Source organism: Panthera pardus, unplaced genomic scaffold (genome assembly GCF_024362965.1).
Source record: "Panthera pardus isolate Hobbes unplaced genomic scaffold, ASM2436296v1 HiC_scaffold_21, whole genome shotgun sequence".
NCBI classification, from domain to species: Eukaryota; Metazoa; Chordata; class Mammalia; order Carnivora; family Felidae; genus Panthera; species Panthera pardus.
The window spans coordinates 59,484,701-59,502,975 of record NW_026526777.1 but is presented as its reverse complement, the minus strand read 5'-3'; the positions used below and the strand labels follow the sequence as shown (position 1 = coordinate 59,502,975).

The following is an 18,275-nucleotide window of genomic DNA, read 5'->3' as shown; positions in this document are numbered from 1 at the left end:
AAAACCAACTCTTGGTTTCGTTGATCTGCTCTACAGTTTTTTTAGATTCTATATTGTTTATTTCTGCTCTGATCTTTATGATTTCTCTTCTTCTGCTGGGTTTAGGCTGCCTTTGCTGTTCTGCTTCTATTTCCTTTAGGTGTGCTGTTAGATTTTGTATTTGGGATTTTTCTTGTTTCTTGAGATAGGCCTGGATTGCAATGTATTTTCCTCTCAGGACTGCCTTCGCTGCATCCCAAAGCGTTTGGATTGTTGTATTTTCATTTTCGTTTGTTTCCATATATGTTTTAATTTCTTCTCTAATTGCCTGGTTGACCCACTCATTCGTTAGTAGGGTGTTCTTTAACCTCCATGCTTTTGGAGGTTTTCCAGACTTTTTCCTGTGGTTGATTTCAAGCTTCATAGCATTGTGGTCTGAAAGTATGCATGGTATAATTTCAATTCTTGTAAACTTATGAAGGGCTGTTTTGTGACCCAGTATATGATCTATCTTGGAGAATGTTCCATGTGCACTCGAGAAGAAAGTATATTCTGTTGCTTTGGGATGCAGAGTTCTAAATATATCTGTCAAGTCCATCTGATCCAATGTATCATTCAGGGCCCTTGTTTCTTTATTGACTGTGTGTCTAGATGATCTATCCATTTCTGTAAGTGGGGTGTTAAAGTCCCCTGCAATGACCACATTCTTATCAATAAGGTTGCTTATGTTTATGAGTAATTGTTTTATATATCTGGGGGCTCGGGTATTTGGCGCATAGACATTTATAATAGTTAGCTCTTCCTGGTGGATAGACCCTGTGATTATTATATAATGCCCTTCTTCATCTCTTGTTACAGCCTTTAATTTAAAGTCTAGTTTGTCTGATATAAGTATGGCTACTCCAGCTTTCTTTTGGCTTCCAGGAGCATGATAAATAGTTCTCCATCCCCTCACTCTCAATCTAAAGGTGTCCTCAGATCTAAAATGAGTCTCTTGTAGACAGCAAATAGATGGGTCTTGCTTTTTTATCCATTCTGATACCCTATGTCTTTTAGTTGGCGCATTTAATCCATTTACATTCAGTGTTATTATAGAAAGATATGGGTTTAGAGTCATTGTGATGTCTGTATGTTTTATGCTTGTAGTGATGTCTCTGGTACTTTGTCTCACAGGATCCCCCTTAGGATCTCTTGTAGGGCTGGTTTCGTGGTGACAAATTCCTTCAGTTTTTGTTTGTTTGGGAAGACCTTTATCTCTCCTTCTATTCTAAATGACAGACTTGCTGGATAAAGGATTCTCGGCTGCATATTTTTTCTGTTTAGCACACTGTAGATATCGTGCCAAGCCTTTCTGGCCTGCCAAGTTTCAAAGGAGAGATCAGTCACGAGTCTTATAGGTCTCCCTTTATATGTGAGGGCACGTTTATCCCTTGCTGCTTTCAGAATTTTCTCTTTATCCTTGTATTTTGCCAGTTTCACTATGATATGTCGTGCAGAAGATCGATTCAAGTTACGTCTGAAGGGAGTTCTCTGTGCCTCTTGGATTTCAATGCCTTTTTCCTTCCCCAGTTCAGGGAAGTTCTCAGCTATTATTTCTTCAAGTACCCCTTCAGCACCTTTCCCTCTCTCTTCCTCCTCTGGGATACCAATTATGCGTATATTATTTTTTTTTAGTGTATCACTTAGTTCTCTAATTTTCCCCTCATACTCCTGGATTTTTTTAACTCTCTTTCTTTCAGCTTCCTCTTTCTCCATAACTTTATCTTCTAGTTCACCTATTCTCTCCTCTGCCTCTTCAAGCCGAGCCATCGTGGATTCCATTTTGTTTTGCAATTCGTTTAAAGCGTTTTTCAACTCCTCGTGACTGTTCCTTAGTCCCTCGATCTTTGTGGCAAGAGATTCTCTGCTGTCCTGTATACTGTTTTCAAGCCCAGCGATTAATTTTATGACTATTATTCTAAATTCACTTTCTGTTATATTATTTAAATCCTTTTTGATCAGTTCATTAGCTGTTGTTATTTCCTGGAGATTCTTCTGAGGGGAATTCTTCCGTTTGGTCATTTTGGAGAGTCCCTGGCGTGGTGAGGACCTGCAGTGCACTTCCCCTGTGCTGTGGTGTATAACTGGAGTTAGTGGGCGGGGCCGCAGTCCGACCCGATGTCTGCCCCCAGCCCACTGCTGGGGCCACAGTCAGACTGGTGTGTGCCTTCTCTTCCCCTCTCCTAGGGGCAGGATTCACTGTGGGGTGGCGTGTCCCGTCTGGGCTACTTGCACACTGCCAGGCTTGTGTTGCTGGGGATCTGGTGTATTAGCTGGGTTGGGTAGGCAAGGTGCACGGGGGGTGGAGGGGCAGGCTTAGCTCGCTTCTCCTTAGGTGATCCACTTCAGGAGGAGCCCTGTGGCAGTGGGAGGGAGTCAGATCCGCTGCCGAAGGTTTGGCTCCGCAGAAGCACAGAGTTGGGTGTTTGCGTGGAGCAAGCAAGTTCCCTGGCAGGAACTGGTTCCCTTTGGGATTTTGGCTGGGGGATGGGCGGGGGAGATGGCGCTGGCGCCTTTGTTCCCCGCCAAGCTGAGCTCTGCTGTCCGGGGGCTCAGCAGCTCTCCCTCCCTTTGTCCTCCAGCCTTCCCGCTTTCCGAGCAGAGCTGTTAACTTATGACCTCCCAGACGCTAAGTCGCGCTTGCTGTCGGAACACAGTCTGTCCGGCCCCTCCGCTTTTGCCAGCCAGACTCGGGGGCTCTGCTTGGCCGGCGAGCCGCCCCTCCGCCCCGGCTCCCTCCCGCCAGTCCGTGGAGCGGGCACCGCCTCGCCGCCCTTCCTACCCTCTTCCGTGGGCCTCTAGTCTGCGCTTGACTCCGGAGACTCCCTTCTGCTAATCCTCTGGCGGTTTTCTGGGTTCTTTAGGCAGGTGTAGGTGGAATCTAAGTGATCGGCAGGATGCGCGGTGAGCCCCGCCTATCTATTCTATCTAGCTGGATAAAGAATTCTTGGCTGCATTTTTTTTTTCTGATTCAGCACACTGAATATATCTTACCACTCTTTTCTGGCCTGCCAAGTTTCTGTTGATAGGTCTGCTGAAAACCTGATATTTCTTCCTTTGTAGATTAGGGACTTTTTTTTCCCTTGCTGCTTTCACGATTCTCTCCTTGCCTGAGTATTTTGCGAATTTGACTGTGATATGCCTTGTTGATGGTCGGTTTTTGTTGAACTTAATGGAGGTCCTCTGTGCTTCCTGAATTTTTATGCCTGTGTCTTTCCACAGATTAGGAAAGTTTTCTGCTAGGATTTGCTCACATAACCCTTCTACCCCTACGTCTCTCTCTTGCTCTTCTGGGACCCCTATGATTCTGACATGTTCCTTTTTAATGAGTCACTGATTTCTGTAATTCTTATATCCTGCTCTTTTGCCTTAATCTCTCTCTCTTTTTTTTCTGCTTTGTTATTCTCTATAAGTTTGTCCTATATATCACTGATTCTCTGTTCTGTCTCATAAATCCTTGCTGCCTCTGCATCCTTCATGAGGGCAGCTCATTTATAGAATTTTTAATTTCATTCTATTTTTTACTTCTTTTATCTCTGCAGAAAGGGATTCTCATCTATTTTCGACTCCAGATAGTATTCTTATTGTCATGATTCTAAATTCTGGTTCAGAAATCTTGCTTGTATCTGTGTTGGTTAAATCCCTGGCTATCATTTCTTCATGCTCTTCCCTTTGGGGTGAATTCCTTCGTTTTATCATTTTGAAGGAAGAAAAGGAATGAATGAGGTAGAAAGTTAAGATTGAAAAAAAATAAAATTTAAAAATATTAAAATTTAAAAAATTAAACACACACACACACACAAAAATTGAATAAATGATACTAAATTCTGTGTGTTTGGTATGGGTGTTGAAAGAGGTTTGACAGATTACAGCAAAAAGAGAGGGGGAGACAAACAAGGCAAATCATTTGAGAATTGGAAAAAATGAATACACTGAAGTAGACTAAAATGAGATGATGGTAGTAAAATAGAATTTGAAAAAATCTACACAAATGTAAAGAATAAAGTAAAAAAAAATAAAGAAAATTAATAAAAATGAAACATAAATTTGAATCTTTTCCTTTCCTGTATTCAAGGAAAAGAAAAGAAAAGAAAAAGAGAAAAACGATTTTAAAAAGATTGAAAGAAGAAACAAAGAAAAAGGAAATAGTTTGAAAATTATAAAACGTGGATACACTGTAGTAGACCAAAATAAAATGATGGAAGTCAATAGAATTTGAAAAAAAATACATAAATGCAAAAAAAATAGTAAAAAATTAAAGAAAAAATTTAATACAAATTGAAAGTAAAAATGAAATTTTTCTCTTTCTGAATTCAAGAAAAAGATAAACGAAAAATTAAAAAATAGAAAAAGAAAGAAGTAAAAAGGAAATTGTTTGAAAATTTGAAAAGGTGAATACACTGAAGTAGACTAAAATTAGATGATGGAAGTAAAAAATAATTTGAAAAAAATTTACTCAAAAGTAAAAATAAATATATAGTAATAAAAATTAAAGAAAACTATTTTTAATAAAAATTGAAAATAAAAATGATTTTTTTTCTCTTTCAGTATTCAAGAAAAAGAAAAGAAGTGTAAAAGAGAGTAAAAAAAGAAAAAAATAAAATTGAATTGATGGACGTGCTAACAGATTGAAGTATGATTGAAATTACTTGGTCCTCCTCTAGAAGTCAGTCTATGTAGCGCTTTAGAGTCCATACACTAAGCTGGCAGTAAGACTTGAGTTCTTGGGAATGAAGTTGGCCCAGTTGGTTGGGGATCAGTGTAAGGGCTCCATTCTCCACTAGATGGCGCTGCTAGCCTACTGGGGTGGATTTTTGCAGAGCTCATGGGTGCTTATATGCATGTGCGGGAGCAGTGAAAATGGCTCCATCCAGCTATCCAGCCTGTTCTCCTGGATCAGCAAACATGCACCTGTCCTCTGTCTTCAGCTTTCCTCCACTCCCCATGTTTTCACTCTCCGTGACCAGGCCCCAGGCAGTACCTTTCCCCCAAGTTTTGTCTCAGATGCGACTGTTTTCTCCAGCCCCTTACTAACAAAGGACTGCGGCTTTGACCAGGAATTATCCAAGAAATTAAAATGAAAATGAGGAGCCATTACCTTATACCAATTAGAATGGCTATTATCAAAAACGAAGAAATAAAAAAGAGATGGTGTGTTTATAGAAAAAAAGAAAAGGGAACACTTGAGTACTATTGGTGGGAATGTAAATTCATACAGCCACTATGGGAAACATTATAAAGGCTTCTTTAAAAAATTAAAAATAGAACTAAGACATGATCCAGCAATTTCACTTCTGAGTATATACTGAGAAATAGTATAAACACTAATAAATATACACACATTTTCATGTGCATTGCAGCATTATTTACTGTAGCCAAAATATGAAAACAACTTGTGTCCATCAAGTAGATACATGGACAAAGAAAATGTAGTGCAAATATGAAGGGACTATTATTCAGCCAAAAAGCAATCTTGCCTTTTAGAACAGCATGGATAGATGGGTCTTATGGGCAATATTCTATGTGAAATAAATCAGACAGAGAAATACAAATACCACATGAAATATTTATATATGGAATCTTAAAAAAAAAGAGCTCATAAATACAGAGAATATACTGGTGGTTGCCAGAGGTGGGGGTATGAAAATGATCAAAAGGGGTAATGGGGGAAAAAGGTACTAATGCCCAGTTATAAAATAATGTCATAAAGATATATGATACAGTTAATAATATTGTATTGCATACTTTAACGTTGCTAGAGTTACCTTTTAACAATTCTCATCACACACACAGAAAATATAACTATGTATGGCGATGGGGGCAGGAGTTACAATGGTTTAAAAGTAGGGAGACCCTAAGCTTGTCTCATGCTTTGAACACAGCTAGATAGTTATCAAATAATTGTGAATGACAAAGAAATCAATCAGAGTCTGAAATGAACACTCAAGACTTCATGTAGAAAAGGGACCACCATTTGGAAGGTAAGAGATGCAGAGAGTTCCCCTGGGGACATATTCCTCTGAGTCCAGCCACCAGGAGGGAGCCTGCTTACAGAAGCTACAGCAAAGTAGTGTAAGTAACATAGTGCAAAATCTTAATCTTTCAGCAGTTTGTCACAGTGTGGGAAGTGCATGGCTAAGGGGCTCAAGTGGTGAAGCACGATGGAATCCCAGGAGTGGCAGTGTGGTCTGAGGATACCTTGGGTCACAAGAAACATAGATCATGCCAAAGTGCTCTGCTACTTCAAGGCATAAGAGAAGGGACTTGCTCCAGCTGAGGGCTACAAGCAGGCGTGCCTGCTTTCTGCTCTGTTATGCATGAAACTGAACAGCAGTTTAGTCATGCAATTGTTTTGTTTGCTTTGTTCATTCATTTGTTTGTTTTGCAAAGGCCAGAAAAAGCATGGCCAGACCCTCCCCCAAGAAGCAGCAGAAGTCCCTTCTGAGAGATTCCCTAAAATTTAAGTTTTGAAACTTAACTTAATGAGAAACATGCTTAAAGGCGTAAAAGTAGGATGGAAGAAACATACGAATGAATTAATGACCTAGAAGACAGTACTGGAAGGTAATCAACTGAACAAAAAGGGAAAAGAATTATGCAAAATGACAATAGACTTGGGACCTCAGTGACTCCATCCAACATAATAACATGTATTATAGGAGTGACTGAAGAGAAGTGGAAAGAAGTGGAAAATTTACCTTAAGAAATGATAGCTGAAAAAATTTCTAATTTGGAAAGGTAAACAGATACCAGACGCAGGAGGCACAGATAGCCCCAAACTTAATCAACAACAGCAGTCCCAAATCAAGATATGTGGTCAATAGATTTACAAATTACACTGAGAAAAACAACATCTTAAAAGCAGGAAAACAAAAGAAGTCATTGACTTACAAGGTAAAGCCTATAGGCTAGCTGTAGATTTCTCAACAAAATCCTGACAAGTCAGAACTGAGTGGTATGATATATTCAAAGTGCTCATTGGGAAAAATCGGCTGCCAAGTATACACTATACAGAATGGGTATCATTCAGAGTAGAAGGAGAGATAAAGAGTTTCCCAGACAAATGAAAACTGAATGAGTTTCTGACCACTACACCAGTCCTGAAAGACATAATAGAAGGGACTGTTTGAGACAACAAAAGAGATCGAAGTGACAATGACAAGAAAGTATCAGAGAAAAATTCCAGAAACAGTAACTATCAATAAATATCTATCAACAAATATAAACTATCAACAAATAACTATCAATAATTTGCTTGAATGAAAATGGGTTTAATGCTCCAGTCAAAAGGTAAAGGGTTTCAGAGTGGATACGGATACCAGATCCACCTGAAAGAGGCCTAGAAGAGATGCATTTTCGACCTAAAGTCACCTGCATATTGAAAGTGAGGGGATAGAGAAGGGTGAATCATGTAAATGAATGTCAGAAGAAAGCTAGAGTATAAAAGTTTACATAGAGAAACTAAACATTAAAACAAAGACATTAAAACAAGACATGAAGAATGGCAGTACAAAATAATACAAGTGTCAATGCAAGAAGAAGACATAGTAATTGTAAATGGTTATGCAGCCAACATGGTAACACACAAATATATAAAATTATTAATAGCAAACATAAAGTAACTAATGCATTGTACTAAAATAAGTTTAGGAATTTTAAAACCCCACTTACTTCAATGGAAAGATCATCTGAACAGAAAATAAACAAAGAAACAATGGATTTGAATGATACACTGGATAACAGATACATTCAGAACATTTCATCTTAAATGAGCATGCTCATGTAAGCGTGCTACACATTCTTATAAAGTGCACACAGGGAACATTCTTCAGAATACATTACATACTAGTTACAAAACATGCCTCAACATATACAAAAGATGGAAATCGTACTATGCATATTTTCTGACAACACTAAGAAACTAGAAGTCAATCACTAGAAAATAATTCTAAAGTGCACAAGTACATGGAGGTCAAAAAACATGCCACTAAACAATAATGAGTGAACCAGGAAATCAAAGTAGGGATTTTAGAAATGCATGGAAGCAAATTAAAAGGAAAATACAATGGTACAAACCTTTGGTATCCAAGAAGAGTGGGCATAAGAGAGAAGCACATAACAATACAGATCTGCCTCAAGAAGCTAGAAACAGCTCAAATAAACAACCCCACTTTACACCTAAAAGAGCTAGAAAGCAAACAACAAATGAAACCAGCCAAAGGAAGGACATTATATAGAGGAGAGCAGAAATAAACAATATAGACACTAAAAAACAAACAATCAAACAAAAAGGAGAACAGATCGATGAAACCTGGAGCTAGTTTTGTGGAAAAAAATAATAATACTGATAAACTTCTAGTCATAACATCACAAAGAAAATAGAAATGACCAAAATAAACAAAACCACCAATGAGAGAGGATGAATAACAGCCAACACCACAAAACTGCCACCAATTTTAGGGTAATATAAAGAAAAATGATATGCCAACAAATTGGACAACTGGAGAAATGGATAAATTCCTAGAAACATGAACTACAAAAACTGAAAGAGGAAGTAGTAGAAAACGTTAACAGACCGATGCCCAGCAGAGAAAGTAAGTAATGAAAAATCTCCCAAAAACACAAATCTAGGGCCAGATGTCTTCACAGAAACATTCTATCACACATTTTGGCAAGAATTAATACCCATGCTTCTAAAATTTTCCTAAAATATAGAAAAGGAAGGAACATTTGCAAATTCACTCTATGAGTCCAGCATTACACAGATATCAAAACCAAATCAGTACTCCACTAAGAAAGAGAACTACAGACCAATATCCTTGATGAGCAGAGATGCAAAATTCTCAAGGAAATAGTAGTAATCCAACAATACATTTAAAACCTGATTCACCATGATCAAGTGAGATTTACTCCTGGGCTGAAAGGGTGGTTCAATATTACAAATCAATCAACATGATACATCATATCAATAAGAAAAATGATAAAAACAATCTAATCAATTCAATAGACACAAAATAGTTGACAAGCATCCATTTAGTTTAAATGCCCTCATTAAACATATGTAGAGGGATCATACCTCAACATAATAAGAGCCATCTATGAAAAACCCACAGCTAATATAAACCTCAATGGAAAAAAAAAAAACCTGAGAGCTTTTCCTCTATGTTCACAAAGAAGTAGGGATGTGAGTTCTCACCACTGTTACCTAACGTAGTACGGGAAGTCATACCCATAGCAATCAGAAAAAATAAAAACTAAAATTGAATAAAAATTAAAAAAATCCAAATTTCACGGAAAAATACCAGGTACTCTTTTTGCAAATAACAGGATAATATCTGTACTAAACCTAAAAGACTCTCCAAAACACTGCTAGAACTAACACACAAATTCATTAACCTTGCAGAACACAAAATCAATGTACAGAAAATCATTACATTTCTATACAATGGTAATGAAACAGCCGGAAGAGGAAATAAGCAATCAATTCCATTTGCAATTGCACCAGATATTTTATTTTTATTTATTTTCATTTTTTTAAAGAAAAAAGCAAATGCTTTATTTCTAAATTCTGTTTTCTTAAAAACAAACTTTTTTTCATGTTAGAATAGCTTTAGATTTTTAGAACAGATACAAAAATTGTACAGAAAGTTGGCACGTACCCCACACCCAGTTTCCCCTGTTAACATCTTAGATTGCTATGATATTTGTTACAATGAATGACCAATATTGATACATTATAATTAAGTAATGCTTTATTAAAATTTCACTAGTTTTTCCAAAGAGTTTTCACCTGTTCCAGGATCCCATGCAGGACATGTTGCACTTTGTTGTCATGTCTCTTTAAACTCCTTTTGGCTGTGATAGTTTCTCAGACCTCCCTTGTGTTTTTTTTTTTTTTTTCAATATATGAAATTTATTGTCAAATAGGTTTCCATACAACACCCAGTGCTCATCCCAAAAGGTGCCCTCCTCAATACCCATCACCCACCCTGCCCTCCCTCCCACCCCCCATCAACCCTCAATTTGTTCTCAGTTTTTAAAATTCTCCTATACTTTGGCTCTCTCCCACTCTAACCTCTTTTTTTTTCCTTCCCCTCCCCCATGGGTTTCTGTTAAGTTTCTCAGGATCCACATAAGAGTGAAACCATATGGTATCTGTCTTTCTCTGTATGGCTTATTTCACTTAGCATCACACTCTCCAGTTCCGTCCGCATTGCTACACAAGGCCATATTTCATTCTTTCTCATTGCCACGTACGATTCCATTGTGTATATAAACCCCAATTTCTTTATCCATTCATCAGTTGATGGACATTTAGGCTCTTTCCATAATTTGGCTATTGTTGAGAGTGCTGCTATAAACATTGGGGTACAAGTGCCCCTATGCATCAGTACTCCTGTATCCCTTGGAGAAATTCCTAGCAGTGCTATTGCTGGGTCATAGGGTAGGTCTATTTTTAATTTTCTGAGGAACCTCCACACTGCTTTCCAGAGCGGCTGCACCAATTTGCATTCCCACCAACAGTGCAAGAGGGTTCCTGTTTCTCCACATCCTCTCCAGCATCTATAGTCTCCTGATTTCTTCATTTTGGCCACTCTGACTGGCGTGAGGTGATATCTGAGTGTGGTTTGGTTTGTATTTCCCTGATGAGGAGCGACGTTGAACATCTTTTCATGTGCCTGTTGGCCATCCGGATGTCTTCTTTAGAGAAGTGTCTATTCATGTTTTCTGCCCATTTCTTCACTGGGTTCTTTGTTTTTCGGGTGTGGAGTTTGATGAGCTCTTTATAGATTTTGGAGACTAGCCCTTTGTCTGATATGTCATTTGCAAATATCTTTTCCCATTCCGTTGGTTGCCTTTTAGTTTTGTTGGTTGTTTCCTTTGCTGTGCAGAAGCTTTTTATCTTCATAAGGTCCCAGTAATTCATTTTTGCTTTTAATTCCCTTGCCTTTGGGGATGTGTTGAGTAAGAGATTGCTACAGCTAAGGGCAGAGAGGTTGCACCAGATATTTTTAAATAAACCAAAATTTAAAAAGGACAGAGGTGAAAGACCTGTACTCTGAAAACTATAAAACTCTGATTAAAGTAATGGAAGATGACACAGAGAAATGGGAAAATATCCCATGTTTGTGGATGAAAGAGCATATATTGTTAAAAAGGCTATACTATCCAAAACAGTCTATACATTTAATGCAATCCCTCTCAAAATACCAACACCATTTTTCACAGAGAGATTATACAATCCTAAAATTAATACGAAAACACCAAAGACACTGAATAGCCAAAGCAACCTTGAAAAAGCAAAGCAAAGCTGGAAGTACCACAATACCAGTCTTCAAGTTGTATTACAAAGGTGGAGTGACCCAATGTTGTAAGTGGGGTATTAAAGTCACCTACTATTACAACATTGTTTTCAGTAAATTTCTTTGTGGTTGTGATTAATTGATATATATTTGGGCGCTCCTATGCTGGGATGATAAATATTTATAATTGTTAGGTCTTCTTGGTGCAGCCACTCTGGAAAACAGTACAGAGGTTTTGGAAGTAATTAAAAATAGAACTATGCTATGAGCTAGCAAATGCACTACTAGGTATTTATACAAAGGATGCAAACATGCTGATTTGAAGGCCACATGCACCCACAATATTTATAGCAGCAGTATTAGAAACAAATTAGAGAAAGAGCCTACATGCCCATCAACTGATGAATGGATAAAGAAAATGTGGCATATATTCCTTGGCAAGGAAAAGGAATGAAATCTTGCTATATGAAGAATGTGTATGGAAATAGAATGTATTAAGCTAAGCCAAATACGTCAGCCAGAGATGAACAGGTATCATATGATTTCACTTATATGTGCAATTTAAGAAACACAACAGATGAAATGGGGAAGGGAAGGGAAAAATACGATAAAAACAGAGAACAAGGAAACCATAAAAGACTATTAAATACAGAGAACCAACAGGAGGTGGATAGTGGGATAGTGGGATGGGCTAAATAGTTGTAGGCATTAAGAAAGACACTTGATAGGTTGATCTCTGGGTGTTATATCCAAGTGATGAATCACTGAGTTCTACTCCTGATGTCAATACTCCACTGTATGTTAACTAACTTGAATGAAAAAAGTAAATTTAAAATGAATAAATAAATAAATAAATAAAAGCTGAAGTAATCAAACAGTACACTACTGGCATAAGAAATAGACACACAGACAAGTAGAACAGAATAGAAAACCCAGGAATGAACCCGCACATAAGTCAAATAATCCTTGACAAAAAGGAAAGAATATCCTATGCAGAAGACAGTCTCTTCACAAAAATACTGCTGGGAAAGTGGCTAGCAACCTCTGATAGAATGAAACTCTACCACTTTCTTACACCATACACAAAATTAAAATCAAAGTTGATTAAAAATGTAAATGTGAGACCTGAAACCATAAAAATCCTAGAAAATAACACAGGCAATAACGTCTTTGAGTTTAGCTGCAGCAACTTCTTTGTTGATATGTGTCTTGAAGCAAGGGAATCAAAAGTAAAAAATAAATTTTTGGGACTTCATCAAAAGGAAAAGCTTCTGCACAGTGAAGGAAATTATCAAACAAACTAAAAGGCGACTTACAGAATGGGAGAAGATAGTTTCAAATGACATATCTGGTAAGTGTTAATATCCAAAATATATAAAGAACTTATAAAACTCAATACTCAAAAATTGATTAATATAATTAAAAATGGGCAGAAGATGTAGAAAGATATCTTTTCAAAGAAGACATACAGATGGCCAAGAGACCCTTTAAAAAATTCTCAATATGGGGGCGCCTGGGTGGCTCCATCGGTTAAGCGGCCGACTTCGGCTCAGGTCATGATTTTGCAGTCCGTGAGTTCAAGCCCCACGTCAGGCTCTGTGCTGACATCTCAGAGCCTGGAGCCTGTTTCAGATTCTGTGTCTCCCTCTCTCTGACCCTCACCGGTTCATGCTCTGTCTCTCTGTCTCAAAAATAAATAAACGTTAAAAAAATTGTTTTTTTTTATATAAAAAAAATTAAAAAAAATTCTCAGTATGATGATCATCAGGGAAATGCAAATTCAAACTACAATGAGATATCACCTCACCCCTGTCAGAAAGGCTAAAATCAACAACACAGGAAATGACATGTGTTAGTGTGGATGTAGAGAAGGAGGAACCCTCTTACACTGTTGGTGGGAATGCAAACTGGTACCTCCACTCTGGGAAACAGTATGGAGTTTCTTCAAAAACTTTAAAAATATAAGTACCCTGTGACTCAGCGATTGCATTACTAGGTATTTACCCAAGGAACACAAAAATAGTATTTCAGAGGAATAAGGGCACCCAGATGTTTATAGCCGCATTACCTATAATAGCCAAATTTGCAAACAACTTAAGTGTCCATTGACCAATGCATGGACAAAGAAATGCATATATAGGTATCATATACAATGGAATATTACTACACCATAAAAAGAAACCAAACAACAACAACAATGCATTCTTGCTATTAGCAAGGTCATATGACTGAGCTAGAAGGTATGAGGCTAAGCGAAAGAAGCCAGTGAGAAAAAAAGACAAACACCATGTGATTTCACTCATATGTGGAATTCAACAAAGAAAACCAATTAGGAAAATGACGAAAAAGAGAAAGAGGCAAATCCAAACACAGACTTTTAAGTATTGACAACAAAATGATGGTTACCAAGAGGGAGGTCAGTGGGGAATGGAGTAAATAGGTGATGGGGATTAAGAAGTGAACTCGTAATGATCACTGTGTGATGCATGGAAATTTTGAGTCACTATATGCTCTGTATGAAACTATATTTCACTATATATAAACTAACTGGAATTTAAATAAAAATTAAAGTATATATAAATGGTTTTCAGGTCTCACATTTAGGACTTAAGTACATTTTGATGTTATTTTATATATAATTAAGAAATAACGAAGGTCCTTTCTTTTGCATGTATCTGTTCAATTTTCTAATGGTGTAAATATATTGACCATACAAGTGTGGGTCTCTATTCATTTACATTGATCTATATAACTGTGCCAATACCATGATGTTTTGTGTTTTTTATCATTGTAGTGTACCTTGAAATCTGAGATTGTGATGCCGCCAGCTTTGTTTTTTTTTTTTCGAAATTGCTTTCTATTTGGATTTGTTTGTAGTTCCATTCAAATATTAGTATTCTTTATTCTACTTTTGTGAAAAAAACGCTATTAGCATTTTGATACAGAGTCCATTGTATCTCTAGGTTATTCTGGTCATATATATACTTTATCAATATTAATTCTTCCATTCATGAGTATCGTATAACTTCCCATGTTTGTGTCATTTGTCATTATTTTGTTGTTTGTTTGTTTGTTTGTTTAAATGATATTATGTTACTATCTAAAAGGAAATTTCCACTGAACACAATTTAAAACATTTCAATCGGGCTTCTCACACCCTCACAGGTTCAAGACACATGATGGTGAATGATTTTTGGATTTAAGTTACACTGAGAAAGAAGTAGTCTTAGGTAGATTATAAGAAGGTATTCTCATTTGAAAATAAATATAAGTATACACTTTCAGTCGCCGTGTTTGTAAATATCCGCTCTCTGACATTAAACTTCCATCATCCTTTACTTGCTGTTTCTAGAGAATTTTTTTTCCTCTAAGCAATTAGAAGTGAAGGAAATATACATTTCATTTCTACATTTTCAACATTAATTACAAAATATTTCAGATTCCAAAGTGTTCAAAATATATATATTCTTAATCCCCATCACCCATTTTATCCAATCTCCCACCCACCTCTTCTCTGGTGTTCCAACAGTTTCTTTCCGAGAATTAAAAGTCTGTTTGTTGGACTGTTTCTCCTTTCCTCCTTTTATTAATTTGCTTGGTTTCTTAAATTCTGCCTATGAGTGAAATAAAATGGAATTTGCCTTTTCTGGGTTATTTTTCATAGCATTATACTGTTTAAAGAAGAAGGAAATCTTGCCATTTGCAATAACAGGATGGATCTAGAGAATATAGTGCATATATCCCATCCTATGAAAATGCTTTCTACTCCCTAAAAGTCATGAGCAGAGGACAACCCGGATCTTGGAGGACTGAGGACCTTGGTTTGCATATTGTGGCAGAGCAGTGGATGTCAGTGTGGGGACCAAGGTCACGAGCCTCCTTGCTGGAGTCTCAGCTCCTCCTTAGGAAGTGTTTCCAAGGCAGTGCTGAATGCAGGAGTATACCTCATGAGTAACCTAAACACCAGGACAGGGGTGGGAGACAGGGCACCAGGGAGGATTCTGAGAATTCTCACATGGAACCTGAATCCCCCAAGCTCTGTTCATGTGGAGATGCAGAGACAGTCTGAGGCAGAGACAAAGCATGGACCCAGGAGAGAGGAAACCAGGAAAAACCACAGACCCGCATAAAGCAACTTGGAAATGACACCCCACCGTTCTCTTCTATCCCTTAGAACAAAGTCACATGGGCCACCCACCCAGGAGGGGAGGGCATGACAGGAATGTGTGACCAGGATTCAGGAATGCTGGGAGACACTATAGGGACTGCCCATAACATTGGCCCAGAGGAGGCACTGGGACTTGAGCCCAAATATCATGGGAGAGACCCTGTAACTGTGTGTCAGGTGGGGACAAGACCTGAACGAGTTCATTTCAACTTTCCAACCGGGACTCGGAACCAGACAGGAAACGATGGCTGTATCTGGACCCCAGAGCAGACCCAGGCCCTTTTGAGTGTGTTCCATGCTGTGTCCACCTCTTTCTCACCTTTCCATGGCTAAGTGTATGCATGAGCCTCATGTGATAGCAGGTATGGGGCATCTCTATAGGCAGATCCCCTGATGGTGTCCGTAGAAGTAGATGCCAGAAGGACCCCACAGTGGATATGGCGAGACTGGGGAGGCCCTGAGAAGGACGGAATTTGTGAAGGGTCACACTTCTGCTTGGGGGAAGGAGCCTGGCCTCAAGCTATCACTGTATCCTCAAAGCTGGGGTACTGGCTGCACCCAGGCCTCCTGGGGGCTTTTAGGGAGGTGTGTTGGTGTCACTGTATGGACAGGGCATGGGGTGGAGTGGAGCCCTTTTTCAGCCTGAGGGAGTGGCTCTTGTATGAGGAGGAAGCCCAGCAAGGGGACCCCAGGCAGTGACCTCACTTCCTTGAGAGCAGAGCACAACAGAATTCAGAACCCGGTAACCATGCACCCACATTCTGGAGACAGCGTCCTTCTGGGCTTATTTGTTTGGAAACCTTCACATAAGCAACATGCTCTCTTGCTGTGTGCCCAGGACACGAGGCTATTGGCTCAGGAGAGACAACAGTGACACTGTTTCCCAATCCTGGTGACACTGAGTCATGTCTCACACTGGGCGCCTCTGGATTCTAGCTTGGAAAGACCCAAAGGTAACATAGGGAGTCCCAGACCTGACCAGTCAAACCTGTTACCTCTCTTACTGATCTGTGTGGCCCCATTTCCCCTCCCCATGTGTATGTGTATGTGTGGAAGGAAGGGTCATGTGTGGAGGGCCCACCTGAGCAAGTGCAGTCTGAAGAGGGGTCAGATGCCCAGTGGGCCGTCATGCTCACAACCCAGGTCAAGGCTGGCTGAGAGGGACAGGGTGTTCTAGGGCCTTCTCTTGTCCCCAAAGTTCATCCTGAGCAATGAAGTTGTATGTCACTGCATCCTGGGTGCAGGGCTGTGCAGAGGTCAGTGTTCAATCTGGGAGCAGCAGTGGGAGAAGACAGAAGGACCCTGAAGATGTTCGAGCAGGTCTGTGATACCTCTGGGCCAGCTGCTATTCAAAGCCTTTACAGAAGACTACAGATGAGATGAGGAAGTGGCTGGCAGACCCATGCTCAGTCTACCCTGTTGAGGTGCCCATGTGTCCACCCAGGAGGGCCACCCTGGACACAGGGAGAAAGTGACCAATGGGAAGTCTCCAGAAACAGGGCCTGGAGATTGCCTGGAGTGGTCACAGTCTAGACCACTGCAGAGGACAATGGTCCACCAGATGCTGGTCCAGGAGCTAGAGCCCATGTAGGCAGAGCCAGAGGGTGAGAAGGGTGAGGGTGGGTAATGGGGGTGTATGGGGCCAGAGATTGGTCACCCAGGGAAGAGCCCCCAGGTCGTGGTGGCGGATAGGAGCAAAAACTGACCTCAGAGTACCCAGCTGTGGATTGCAGGAGGAAAGAGGTCCTGGTGCGGGTTCTTGGCTGTAGCTTCTCTGGGAGGCTCAGGGGTGTGTTCTGTGCCTGCAAAGGGACCTGGAGAGGCAGGCATGGGGGTGATCTTTCTCATATCTCAGCTGGGGACTTAGACTTTCTCCAAATGTCACTCTGTTTTATTCTGAAGAGTCAGCTGCAGGAGCAGAAGCCACTGTGTCTCCAGAGCTTGAGGCAACGCCATCTCTGGCATCAGCAGCTCTGTAGGGAGGGGCGCTCTTTGGAGGGACTCCTGCAGGTGTCCAGGAGCCAGAAGATGACCTGGCACCTGTGCAGGGACAGCCAGCAACTGTGCAGAGTGAACCAGCTCCTGCTCCGTATTTTGCCTCTGTTCCTGCCTCTGCTCCTGACCCTATTCCTGCTCCTATTCCAGCTCCTGCTCCTGACACTGTTCCTGATCCTGCCCCTACTCCTGACAATGTTTTTGCTCCTGACACTCCCTGCTCCTGCCTCTGCTGCTTCCACTGTTCCTGCTCCTATTCCAGCTCCTGCCCCTGCCACTGCCTCTGCCCCTCATCCTGTTCCTACCCCTGCTGTTGTTCTGCCCCTGTACCTGTTCATCCTCCTGCCCCCAGCCCTCCCACATTACCTGCCCCTGGTCTTGATACTGCCCCTGTTTGTGTCATTACCCCTGCCCCTGCCCTTGGTCCTGTTCTTGCCTTGCTCCTGCCCAACAGCCCAGCAGAATGCTTCTTCCATTCCCCATTTGTGCTTTCCTTCTGCTATATTTCAACTATTATTTTATCATTTTGTGTTTTGTATAGTCTTTATTATTAATTTAAAAAGTTGTTTACATGATTGAAGTTGTACAATTCCTGGGCATTGAGTACACTCACAACCTCTGCAATCACAGCACACAATATTGTTGCAGAATATCTCAGTCCCCAAGGGACACCATGTACCCAGAGCCCTCATTCCCCATTGACCTACCCATCCAGCCTCTGGGAACCACTAATCTCCATTCTCTCTCTTTTCCTTACCTACTCTGGATGTTTCCTATACCTGGAACCTCAC

At 39.9% G+C, this 18,275-nt stretch overlaps 1 protein-coding gene across 1 annotated transcript; it reads left to right on the top strand.

The window, feature by feature from the left end:
* Nucleotides 1–16,317: 16,317 nt before the first annotated feature.
* LOC128778890 (BCL-6 corepressor-like protein 1) lies at nt 16,318–18,087 on the top strand. Its single transcript, XM_053909496.1, has 3 exons — nt 16,318–16,442; nt 17,392–17,969; nt 18,066–18,087. The coding sequence occupies exons 1-3, from the start codon at nt 16,395–16,397 to the stop codon at nt 18,085–18,087; spliced, it is 648 nt and encodes a 215-aa protein (XP_053765471.1). The 5' UTR covers nt 16,318–16,394.
* The last annotated feature ends 188 nt before the right edge of the window (nt 18,088–18,275 follow it).

Excerpts from the sequence above, each read along its gene's own strand:
- LOC128778890 (XM_053909496.1), top strand. The coding sequence starts at position 16,395 with ATGTCTCACACTGGGCGCCTCTGGATTCTAGCTTGGAAAGACCCAAAG. Across the intron at positions 16,443-17,391 it reads TAGCTTGGAAAGACCCAAAG|AGTCAGCTGCAGGAGCAGAA; the intron begins GTAACATAGGGA and ends TTTATTCTGAAG. Across the intron at positions 17,970-18,065 it reads GCTTCTTCCATTCCCCATTT|TTGTACAATTCCTGGGCATT; the intron begins GTGCTTTCCTTC and ends ACATGATTGAAG.